Source organism: Eupeodes corollae, chromosome 3, assembly GCF_945859685.1.
Source record: "Eupeodes corollae chromosome 3, idEupCoro1.1, whole genome shotgun sequence".
NCBI classification, from domain to species: Eukaryota; Metazoa; Arthropoda; class Insecta; order Diptera; family Syrphidae; genus Eupeodes; species Eupeodes corollae.
This window is the reverse complement of record NC_079149.1, coordinates 46,438,441-46,451,192: the sequence shown is the minus strand read 5'-3', so window position 1 is coordinate 46,451,192 and position 12,752 is coordinate 46,438,441. Positions and strand designations below refer to the sequence as shown.

The 12,752-nt window shown below is 33.2% G+C and overlaps 1 protein-coding gene across 1 annotated transcript; it reads left to right on the top strand.

Annotated features, from left to right (window-relative positions):
• The first annotated feature begins 3,944 nt into the window (after positions 1-3,944).
• Positions 3,945-12,744, top strand: LOC129952213 (uncharacterized). Its single transcript, XM_056064698.1, has 6 exons — positions 3,945-4,182; positions 4,266-4,464; positions 4,526-4,576; positions 9,872-10,144; positions 10,214-10,719; positions 12,488-12,744. The coding sequence occupies exons 1-6, from the start codon at positions 4,081-4,083 to the stop codon at positions 12,737-12,739; spliced, it is 1,383 nt and encodes a 460-aa protein (XP_055920673.1). The 5' UTR covers positions 3,945-4,080; the 3' UTR covers positions 12,740-12,744.
• The last annotated feature ends 8 nt before the right edge of the window (positions 12,745-12,752 follow it).

Genomic DNA, 12,752 nt, shown 5'->3' with positions numbered 1-12,752 from the left:
TTCAAAAAAAATTCTGTGAAAATATCAAGGCCATATCTCTAATAAGTCTATAAAGCGACCGCTTGTAGACACTATTTGGATCATTAAGCGGGTTTTTCTCGCAATGAGATTTTTCAATAATTTTGGTGAAATTGTAAATTGAATTGGGTATAGGATAGACTTCAAATTTGAACAGATTACTCTAGAAGATATGTATTTACTCTGCCCAAATGTTGTTCACAAAGGACTGTTGTTCCACTTAAAGTTAGTAAGTAGGAATTCTTTCAAAATTAAAAAGTTTTTGAAAAATTTAGACCATGACTTTTTGGAAAACAGTTATCTAAAAAAATCATTGTTTACAATCCCACTAATGATTTGCGAATTCATTCGGAACTATAATAAAAATGTCAAAATTGACATTTAACTCCATATGCAGCCTACTCATCATGTTCTGAAGTCGATGGGAATATAATATATGAGGCTAAGATAGATTCGGATTATTTAATTCAAATAAACGTCAATTTTTCAGATTTTTTTCATATGTACTTATGTATGAATATTCAATTTTATGGTAATTGGGTGAACCTTCCCGTTTACCCTCCCCTGACTAAAAGTCTCGATCCGCCGTTTATAGACTACGGCTACTTAAGACACTACGTCGCAAAAAAGTTCACATAAGACCGCTGGTTACACTTATCCATAACTTTAATAATAAATTGGAAACGGAAACTAACATTACCGTTACTGGTAAATAGATCTCATTGCACATCCTATGAAGGAGACACAGTTCAAACAAGACGGTGGCGCCACATGCCATTTGTTCAACGCCTGCACGCCTTACATTTTTGACCAAATTTTTGTTTACTCAATCAAGGAATAGACTTGCGAATTAGTCATCTCGTGTCTGTTATTTATTAACTTTGAACTATTTGTGTGGTTAGCACGTCAAATTATTAATTTATTGTTATTAATAATTTAGAAGAATAAAAAGTAATGGCGGAATTGAGCGCAGTTGTGGAATTCGAATTCCACTGAATTTATTATTAAAGTTTTTTTCACAAATTAAATGATAAATTTGCTATAATCTCAAAAACATGTTTCACCGTAAACAAATTTACTTTTAACTTACCAAAGTAAGTGAAAATTAAAAATTCTGAAAAGTGGTGCAAGTATCAATTTACTATTGTAAAACTTATACAAAAATAAATTAGGTAGCACAACAGTCCATGAAGAACCAGCAGCCTAGTGACTTACAACTCTCAACCATTCCTGTGTGAGAGTAATGTTGTCAGAGATGGAAGGGACCTATAGTTTATATGCCGAATCCGAACGGCTAATATGAGAAAGCACTTTTCATGACAAGAATTACTCTTGGAGGATTTGTCAATTCCTCGCAAGAGGCAGTACCCTTGAAAAAAGTTAGGTGGCACTGGCAGGGATTGAACCCAAGACCCCTTGCATGACAGTCCAACTCAATTTTTTTTTTTTTTTTCAAATTTATTTTTATTTAATTCAATCTTAAACCTATCTTAAAGCTAGACAAAAATTCATAAAACTAGCCTAATTATCCATAACTTATAACTAACTTAATGGTCCCATACGGACACTCTAAGCTAAACTATAACACTAATTACTAATGCCTTTCGGCCTTAAGATCTATTTTACTTCATTTTAAATTTTATTTGTTTTGTTTTTATTAGAAAATTTTGAAAAAAACTAATATCAATAACCTTTTTTATTTATTTTTACTTACAAACTACTTAAAATAAGGTCCTTAAATAAAACTTAAAAACTAACTTAAACTACCTATTCTACCTATAAACTACTTAAAACTAGAACAACCACAGCAGCAAATCTAACTATCTAACATTTTTGTTTTTCATATTTCGTTTTTTTTTTTATTTTTATTTATTTTTTTTTATGTTTTGTTATGTTTTTTTTTTTTTTATTTTTTGTTTTTTGTTTTTTTTTTTATTTTTTTTTTTTTTGTGCCACCATGCCTATTCTACTTAAAACTAAACCCTAAAACTATAAAACAAGTATGTAAGCCGGCCAAGGCTTAAAACCCCATCCCGACTACCCAATATCAAGTGCCGATTAAAGCCACCAAAACTGGTTCTCCTGCTTCACCCTATCAGTTCGGTCCCTTTCGGACACAGCCCTACTGAACCGAAGGAGCTCTGCTCCGCCTTGTGCCATGACGTCCCGATTGTACAGGAGTCGCCTATCCACGGTTCTTCGTCTGACGTGGTAGATTAACGGAACTGCCAATCTATCCTGTATCAGACCGCATCTATCTAAAAAGAGGAATGCCTCTGGGGGAATGAAGCCGCTCAAGCGTGCACTATCAAAATACTCGTCGTTCGGATAGAACGCCCCGAAAATTAAATTGTTGGTCGAAGACATAGCTCTTGCAATGTGACCTCGAACGAGTTTTATCACGAAATTGTCATTCTGTTGATTAGAGCCCCGTTGTACAGGACCTCGTTGGAATAATAATGCACATAAGAAGATTCGGCTGTTCGATATAAACCGGTACAGCGTCGTAAACACTGCCGCTCGAACACCCGAAACTTCTCCATCTGGGAAGGGGCAACGTTGAACCACACAGGACAACCATAAACGATCATTGGCCGTATGAGGGCCATGTAGCAAATTACCTTCACTCTGGGGTCAAGCCGACTGTAAATGTTGAAGAGAATCGGCGAATTCACCGCTCCCTGTTGAAGACCATTTTTAATTGAGAATGTTGTGGTAGAAGTTACATTGCCACTTTTGACAACAAACTTTCTACCGTTAAGCATATCATAAAGTATATACAACAATGGCTTGCTAATGCCAAACCTGCTCAATTTTACGTAAAGACCCTCTAACCATACGGTGTCAAAGGCCTTTTCCAAATCAGCCAGGACAGCACCTGTGCATTGTTGTTTGGATTTATTCCACTGGATATCAGAAACGAGTTTAGACGCAGCATGAATTGTGTCATGACCCGCCTTGAACCCGAACTGTTTATCCGGAATTATTTTGTTGTCCGCAGCCCACTTAGTCAGAGCCCTATTAATGATCTGTTCGAAAACTTTGCTGATGCTCGGAAGAAGACTTATCGACCGAAGATTTAACGGGTTGGAGTTGTCCTTTCCCTTTTTCGGGAGAGGATGAACCACAGCGGTCTTCCAATGCACTGGATAATATGCATTATTCAGTGCATTGTTGAAGAGTGTGGTGTAAATGTCAATTGCTTCCGTCGGTAAATGTCTTAGTACAACGTTGGATATACCATCGACACCTGCTGACTTTTTATTTTTTATTGAATTGAAGATGAGTTGAAGCTCAACCTTCGTCACTAACAAGGGACTTGGTCCCGTTTGCTCGGCGATTATGGCATTTGCCAAGGAATCGTCATTGAACCCATGAAACCGCGGTTCTCAGATCGCCAATGTGTGATATCATTACGGAGGTAAAAGTGATTAAGTAGGGCTCTGTTTTCCAGGTCGTGGTTGGGGCGAATGCTAACATTCACCTTGTACACTTGCTGGAAAGCTGCTCCCACCGCCTCCACTTTTTCCTTCGGATCTTCAATTATATAAAAGTCATCGTCAAAGATGGCTTCTTCTGGATCTATTTGCGCTGTCATGAGTACGTCTCTGTTTTCTTCGGTTCTTTGGAGTTTCAGACTCGGAAGGTCATTGTCGAGTCCAGTCCAACGCATTAACCATCACGCTGCGGGTACTACTACGTAAAACTTAATTAATTCAAATTTCCAATTTCGACAACAAGGTTGAACGACTTGTTCACAAATTACAACATTGAACGTTGCCATTTTCACAATTTCTCTGAATCATATCATTGTTATCATTTCATTGAAATCCACCCCATACAAATGTTTAGTTAACCAAGTTTCCCAGATGCGGTTGTTGAATCTAGTCAGTAAAGTGACATTTTGACATTTTATTATTGCCAATGGGTACTTGGTGTTTCTGTTTAGTGTAGTTAGTGTTGTTTTTTCCATGTTTATTTTACCTATGCAACAAATAATAAACAAAAATACAATATAACAAATCTACAATTAGCTTTTATTAATGTTTTCCTACAAAAACAATGGTTTGTCGTTTATGTTTTTCTGAGAAGTCTGATGACTATATTGATATATTTAGTGAAGACAAAATATCAAGATACATAAAACAATTCTTAGAGTTAGAGGTAGGTAAAAATTAATAACAAAAACAAGTAACTACGTTATTACGATTTCCCTCGTTAATCAATTGATTGATTTTTTATCCTAGATTAATGAAAATGATCCAGTTTCTAAACTTATTTGTACTGTATGCTGGCAACAGTTGAAAGATTTTCAAAACTTCTACACACAAATTAAAGAGGCCCAAAGAAGACCTCTTGTAAAAATGAAAAAAGAACTGTCTGTGGGTGAAAAGGAGTTGGTCGAAGTGGATGATTCTGCATTCGAGTATGTTAGCACGGAAATAGGTTTGTTGCCATACGTTTTTCGTTTAATATTTCGAAAATATTTTGAATTTTTATATTTTAGATGATCAAGAATTGAACGAATCTTCAGAGATAACAATGCATAATGAGGGTGGTAAGTTTTTTTTTATTGTCCAATAAGTTGCTCTGAACTCCAATTTACTAACTTCAATCGTGGTAAAAATGTATGACAGGAAGGTCTTTCAAATACGTATGTATAATAATGGCTGAACCAACTATCACATTATGGACTTAAAATGCGTAGAAGGTTTTCTTAACTCATGTTCAATAGAGACTGTATATTTTTTGTTTGAGTCGCTTCCTCTTTTTAGGTATTATATTGAAGCTTACCAAGCTCAATTTTTATTTCTGATAGCTGTGAATATTGCTCAGTTATTTTCCTGCTAGGTAAAGTTGAAGCAACTGGTCTGCCCTTCCACACCAGTTACTTTTATTTTCTGTATTTGTGGTCGAATTGTTGAACTGCTTTTTAAATCCTTTGGACATAGCAATGTTAGTTTTTGGGCTACTATCATAAATAGTTTCATAGGTAACTCCTGCTCATCAGATACATTCTCATGACTTTTCTTTAAATTTGTTTAAATCGGGTTTCTCAATTGACTGCGTTTGTAATTTCACCAATCCTTAGTTGGTTCATCATCCCGTCTTTCTTCAATCTGTGAATTCAAAGGATACCTACATAATAAAGTTAATAAAAACCAAACAAATATAATTCCCACAATGTTTGTACTGGTACATAATGGATATGACAAGATCAAAGTTTTCATCGCATACATTTATGGCCTTGCTACCTCCAGTCTGAATTCTGGACGTTTTTTGTGTCTGCGGCCTTCCTAATTTCTTTTTTATATCCTTGGTCAAATTTTGTGCTTCAATGGTCCGGTATCATGCTGAATCCGAAAAGGAATTGTTCACACAAATAAAGTTTCCAAACAAAAATAGTTATCGTAACAAATTATAATTCTTATTAAATAAAGTAAAGAGACATGACGTGTTCTCTTGTGAATAACAATAATGAGTGAGTCGACTGACTAAAGGTTTGCAAAAAGGCAAACTAAAAAATGGTCAGTCTACATAAATAATAAATGTCAGCTCGTGAGGCAAAACATTGAACTTTTATTAAAGATCACATTTCGTCTGGTTTCACGCTGCTGAAGGAGTTGGTTGGAATATGAGTTGTGGGAAAGGTAAAAATTTGGATAACTAAAATAGAATAAAAAATAGTATACCTATGGAAAATGAGAAAGGCACCGTTTCCCATCGTGACAGCATTTATTTTAAATGTATCTGTGATAATATATGGTCGGGTGTTTTTGTGTTACTTTAAAGTAATTAAAATTCGATGTTATTCTCTCCCCAGCTGTTATTGTTATTGTCTTTTTTCTGATAAGCAAAAGTTTTCGCTTTTCTTTTAGAGAAAGATTGAGATTTCTTGTCCTTTTTTTGTCAGCCTTCTCTCGGATTACTCGATCCGATCCCACTGAAAGAGGTAAATCGAATCGAAAATTTGTTTGTAAACCTGAATCGGGGAATCGAGCTATTGGTGTGTGAGGTCTTGCTTGTGTGCGTGCGATAAGTTTTTCCATCTTGTTTGTTCTAAGCAAAAATATTAAATGGAGTATTTTTGGTTTTAAGCTGAATTTAGTTTGGCGCTCGTCTTTGTGTTGAGAGCATTGTTATAAAATTTGAAAGTTATTCACGTAGCAGTACGCACACAAATACAACCCAAATGTCATTTCGATTCCATTTGAATTCGATTCCTCGATTCAATGCCACCATATACCTGGATCGAAATCTCAATTCGATTCGATTCCTCGATCTCCTCTTGTAACCAGGGTAAGAATCTTTTCATAAATTTACCGTTTTTAAATATCACACATACTTTTACACAATTTGATTTTTTTTTTTTTGACATTTTACATCTAAACGAAGTTAGCTACGTTTCATTTTCTGAGTAACTTAGGAGCCGGTTACAGCTATCAGTAAAATTTGAAACAGGAGGAATCTGAAATGTTTTACTGATGAGCGTTTATAGCAATCAATAAATTTACGTCATTAGGAACATTTTGTTTTCTTTCGATTATAACATCGAGCTTCGCGCCTCAGACAATTATTTTACTTTTGCTTTTATGGCGCCAGTTATAGCTATCGTTGAAATCGATCCGGAAAAAAGTTTGAATTGATATTTGACGGTGTTCCCTTTGATTAGAAATGAAAATTATATACTAATCGATCGGAAATCACACAAAGAATTTTTTGTTGAAAAAAAACTTTAATTACGCATTTTCTCTAAAAATGTATTTTTCTATTTTCCGGACGGAAATTCATTTTCCTGAACAGTTCATACTTTTATGTTCAAAAGTGAAACGAATCGTTCCACTTATTTGTGTTCCAATTCCACACAATTCCAATGACAGATTTTTGTTCGTAAACATTTTTCGGTGGCTTTCAATCATTCAATTTTTTTTCAATGACAGACATTTTTAATGATAGCTATAAACGACCTGCTAAAAAAATCCAATGTTTGTTTTCAATGGTGAAAACTAATGATAGCTATAACTGGCGCCTATCAGTAAAATTTTGAATGATGTGATAGGAACAGTACAAAAATGGACCACAAATTGTCTTTGTATATATATTTGAATAGTATTATCCTGAAGAGGAACGCTCGACCTGACATCTTTCTACGACTTCCTAAACAACTCGTTCCACATGTTTTGCATGCGGAATGTATTGGGGTGGGGGCAAAAATGAGTGAGAATTCCAATATAAAATAATAAATTTCCAGATTATTTAAAAACAGAAGATAGAGAAGAATGTATACAAATTCAGCGAAAGTTCGAGGGAGTCAATGAAATACATTTTTGTTATAATTTATTATTTATATTTTGTATAATTTGTTTTTTGATTGTTTGATTGACAATGAAATCATTTAAAAAAAAAACACACAGGACAGAAAATAGAAGACAAATTAGAATATAAACTTTTTGTGGTTGCCAATTAGAAAAATTAAGGTTTCCACATTTTTTTCGAATCATTTTCAAATGAGACAAATATTTTTAAACCATGGAACCACATGAAACCATAGGAAGTTATTGTAATCGGTCTGATTTGTCAAATTAAAACGTTGACATTTCTCGACGTTTCAAGGTACCGACTTGAAACACATTTTGTTATACAGATAAAAATGTAGAAAGATGTAAAAAGGGCTCTCAAGAAAATTGCTTGAAAATTGGGTGGTTTTTTGACAAAGTAATTTAAAAAAAGGGTAAATATTTTGCGAACGATACCAAACAAATATTTTTTTTTGAAAAATTCCAATTAACGTTTTTTTATAAATCAAAAAAACTGAAATACAAAATATTGTTCACCTAGAAAATTATTCGAACAAAAAATAATTGTATCTCCAAAACAATTTTATGTAACGAAAAATAACGTTTTTGACATCTGGTAAAATTATAAGAAAAATTTAACTGACAGTTTTTGTACAAAATATAAAAAAAAACAATTCTAATACTTGGTAAAATGTAATTTTAACTCAAATACCTTTTTTTATCTCACAGAAAATATTATTTGCTACATTTACCTAATTTTTATTAAAATCCAACAGTAAAGTAATTAATCGGAATGGGAAGTTATCAGTGTGGGTTGCATCCCAACCGCTATATTGAAAATATATTTATGTTCAAATAACAGCTTTAATGGTCACATATTTAAAAACTGTTTTTAATTGATTTGATGTTAGCACCATAGAAATAAATCAATAGTAATTGAGGTGAAAATTAAAATTGACAAAGATTTAGTTAGAAATAAAAAATGAATTTAATTTTGATTTAAATTTGATGTGTATTTCTTCAATGTTAAGGTTTTTTTATCTTTATTCCTTTTCCTTAATTAAATTCCTTAAAATTAGAATGTCATTTTTGTAACTTGATTACTTAAATAATTAATTACACCTGACAAGCCAAAACCATTTGCCCTTTTTCCTAAGAACGCAAGAAGCAAGAAGAAGATAGTGTAGTAATCTTTAGCAATTTGTCTGTTCTTTGAAGCAACCAAAATGAGGGTGAGGAAAATAGTAGTTTCCTAAACTGATTTTGTTACCTTTTTGGTTTTATACATTAATTTAACAAAATTATTTCCTAGAAACTTCCTTACATTTTTATCTACGCAACAACCTGCCAACCTAAGGACATACTAGGTATCGTACTTATTCATGTACCTTTTTCAACTCCAAAAGGATAAATATAGAAAAATATGTTAAAATAGGGAAACATGCATAAATTCTCATTTTTTCCAATTTTAACACAGTTGTTTCGCACTGCAAAGAATTAAAGAAAAAAGTCTGAAGCTACTATTAGCAGGTCAACGTAAACGGTCAACGCGTTGACTCATAGACTCAACGCGTTGGCCCTTTAAGTTGATTGTTTTATTCTAGCTTTAGTCATGACTTAACTCCAAATACGAAACGACTTAAGTCCTTACAATTCAGCTTCATACACACCAACCTCCTTAATACTTAATTTTCTACATACCTAGCCACCCACTACCCACATTACAATACAAAAAAAAAAAAAACAAATTTAAAAAATACCTACATCGAATGTATTTGCTATGAAAAAATTCAAAATATGGCAACGAAGCATTTTATCAAAACTTTAATTTGAAACTTTGCTTTTCAATTTTCAAATTTCACAAAAACAGAAAATCTAAAATCAAATGAATTTAATTTTCTGTTAACAAATCTAAAACACATACAATTTAATGTATTGCATATGCATACCTTTTATACATTGATAGGTATGAATACAAAAAATCTCGGGTAACATTGGCAACGACTGATTTTTGTTTACATTTCAGTAATTTATTTTATTTATTTATTTCAATTTTTTTATGCTTCCAGTCGCTCTTTAATTCCACACTTAATTTTCGTACAGGCAACGCCCCGATGGTCCGCCTTCCGTAACAAAATTTTGTGTTTCATGATAGTACTTTTAAAATTAATATACAAAGGTATCGGATTCCGCTCAAAAATTGTAGGTCCCTTCCACTTCTGACATTACTCTCAAACAGGAATGGTTGAGAGGTGCTAAACCCTAATTCTCTACGAGCCTATAGCGCCAACAAATGAGTAAAAATAGAAACAAAAGCTTAAACTAAATCATTTTAGAATGAGCTAACTTCTAAAATAAAAAGGCCCATAAGATCTCAAAATCATATTGCAACATGACCAAAATTTCTATTAATTCTTAATTTAATATACTTATAAATTATTGAGCTTTTTTTTTAAAAAAAAAAATTATGTATACGCAAACTATATTAAATAAGTTCAAGTAAGACTATTGAATATTTTTCCAACTAAAATTGTATTTATTTATTTTTTCAAAAGAACTCCAGGAACAAATCGTACCCGATAATTATAGTGACATGAAAAGTACCACTGATCCTCCTCCAAATCATTTGAAGAAAAAATCTCGTCATTCCAAAACATTATCAAAGACAACACGTTCTTTTAAAAATGAATCTGAAAGAAAATTCTTTGTTGAATTGATGAAAAGAGAAGAGGTCATTTGGAACAGAACGCATACCCTTCATTCCAGTTCCCGTGCTTTAACTGAAGCTTGGAAACGTATTTCATTATCGATGCCAACTCAAAAAACAGGTTAAGTTAATGACTTCTACTTATGTATGTAAACAATATCTATTAAAATAAATAATATTCATTTTGTAGTTCATGAATGTAAAGTGATGTGGAAAAGCTTAAGGGACGCACTGCGTTATGAAAGAAGAAAAGCTGCCAGTGGGGTTGATCAGGGTCATGATCTAAGAAATTTACTATATTTTGTTTCTGCAACAAATGGACAGAGAAAAGGCAAGAACCTCACAGTTTCCTCAACAAAAAAACCCGAAAGCACGGATGAAACTCCAAGTAAAAACACTGGGAAGTGCAGATTTGATGGTAGAAAAAAGTATAAGATTCAAAACTACCATTTGTTCGATACCTCCGCGGCCCCATGGTCGGATAGAACCTGTGAGAATAGTGTAAGTGATGTTTCGGCATATTCCGAAGGCCCATCAAAACACTTCTCCAATAATGTTACGTTTGAAGCTGCCGCCGCTGATAGACCACACAGTACGTCGGGAATTTTTACAATTTCAACGGCACCGAGTAATAATATGGAAGTTATGAATGAACCACCGCCAGAAGAATACAAATCAAGTGCTAACAACTTTTATGTAAGTTTTATTTTATATTGTCTTATAGTAAAAAAAAATAAGTAAGGAGCTCAAAATCCAAACATACACTGCCGCTCATCTGAATAGGTTCACAAATATTTTCAACTTACTGTTGGCCTCTCTTCATATGTATTGCAATATTACATCTTTAAATATGTCATGAAAGAGCATCATTATGTGCTTGTTTTTGGAGAAAAAAAATTGTCTTAAAGCTTACCGTTATCCTCCCATGGTAGCTGTACTAAATTTAGTCAAAAAAACAAGCATTTTTTGGCTCATCTGAATAGGTTCGACAGCAAAAATTGCAGTTGGCGTTAAGTTGCGTGTTAATTGTAATTGAAATTTTATCTATCAATAAAGTTAGTGTGGGTCGCGGAAAATCTCTAAGCGAGGAAGAAAAAGGCAACATAAAAGCATTTCGGGAATCAGGCTTAAGCCAACGACTTATAGCGAAAAGAAAAATTAAAAGAAGTCAAAATTTGGTAGGTAGTTACTCGCGAAATATCCCAAATTATGGAAAAACCATGAAAGGAGGAACTTATACTGCCACATCAATGGCTGATAGACGTGCTTTCATCAGAGCAGCTTCTAATTCTCATGATTCCGCGTCAAAAATAAAAATAAAAACCGTTTTCAATTGCAGTTTAGCTACGGTAAAACGCGTGATTAAAAGTGCTTCTCATTTGAAAAGAAAAAAAAACAAATAAGAAAAAACCACCACTTAACGAATTCGTCTCCAATTCTGTAAGAAATACTTGTCGTGGAAGTCAGAGTGGCAAAAAGTGATTTTTCAGATGAGAGGGTCCTGATGGTTATAATTTTTACTTTCATGACCTTCGAAAAGAGGAGCATTATTTAAGTCGGCTGCATAGCTGTGAAGGCAGTGTTATGGTGTGGGAGCTATTTCCTTCTACGGAGCCTTAGAGTTCCAATTTCTTACATCGAGAATGAGTGCAAATTCTTATAAAGGTGTACTAGAAAAGGCCTTCCCACAGATTTCTGATCTGTTTGGACCAATATCGTGGACTTTCCAAGAGCGAGGACAATAAGGCAGTGGATTGAGAGTCAAAATGTTGAGATTCTGGTGTGGCCCCCATACTCCCCTGACCTTAACATAATAGAGAATGTGTGGGGACTTCTCTGACGTAAAGTATACTAGTCAGCGAGGCAATTCAAAGACAAACATTCATAAATAGCAGCCATTAAAAAAGCATGGTCAGAAATTTCGCTTCAATACCTGGAAAAATTGTATGGTTCCATTCCAAATCGAATTGACGAGACTATATTAAAAAGAGTTGCCAACACTCACTATTAACTTCCGTTAACACTTACTTAACTTCTGTTAAATACCCATACAATACAAAAGGGTAAAATAAATCTTTGACTTCAAATAATTTTTACTGTTTTATACCATTTCATCCGTTGAACCTCTTCAGATGAGCCAAAATAATTGCTTGTTTTTAGAATACATTTAGTCTATGTACCGTGTGAGGATAACGGTAAGCTTTAAGACAATTTTTTTCTCCAAAAACAAGCACATAATGATGCTCTTACATTACATTTATAAAAAAGATGTAATATTGCAATACATAATATGAAGAGAGGCCAACAATAAGGTTAACATATTTGTAAACCTATTCAGATGAGCGGCAGTGTATGTATGTATGTAGCTTCAAACTCATATAATTTGCTCTTCTACTTATTTTATCGTTCAAAGTAAATAGTAGAATTGAAAATTTAATTTAAATTTGAACTATTTCTATTTTAGGGTGATGTTAAAAGTGAATTCAAAGATGAGGTTTCCGATCTAGTTGGAAGTATATCGAAAGCGTTGAATCGTTTAGTTACTATTGCAACAACTCAAACACAAATGAAACCGAATACCATTGAATTTAAATATGAATATATTTGGAAGTTAATTGAATGTCTTTATGCTCAAATGGATCAAACAACTATAAATGATTTAAATCAGAGAATAATTAATATGGTTTATGAAGGTTGTAAAATAAATGTATACTAAAATTATTTTAATT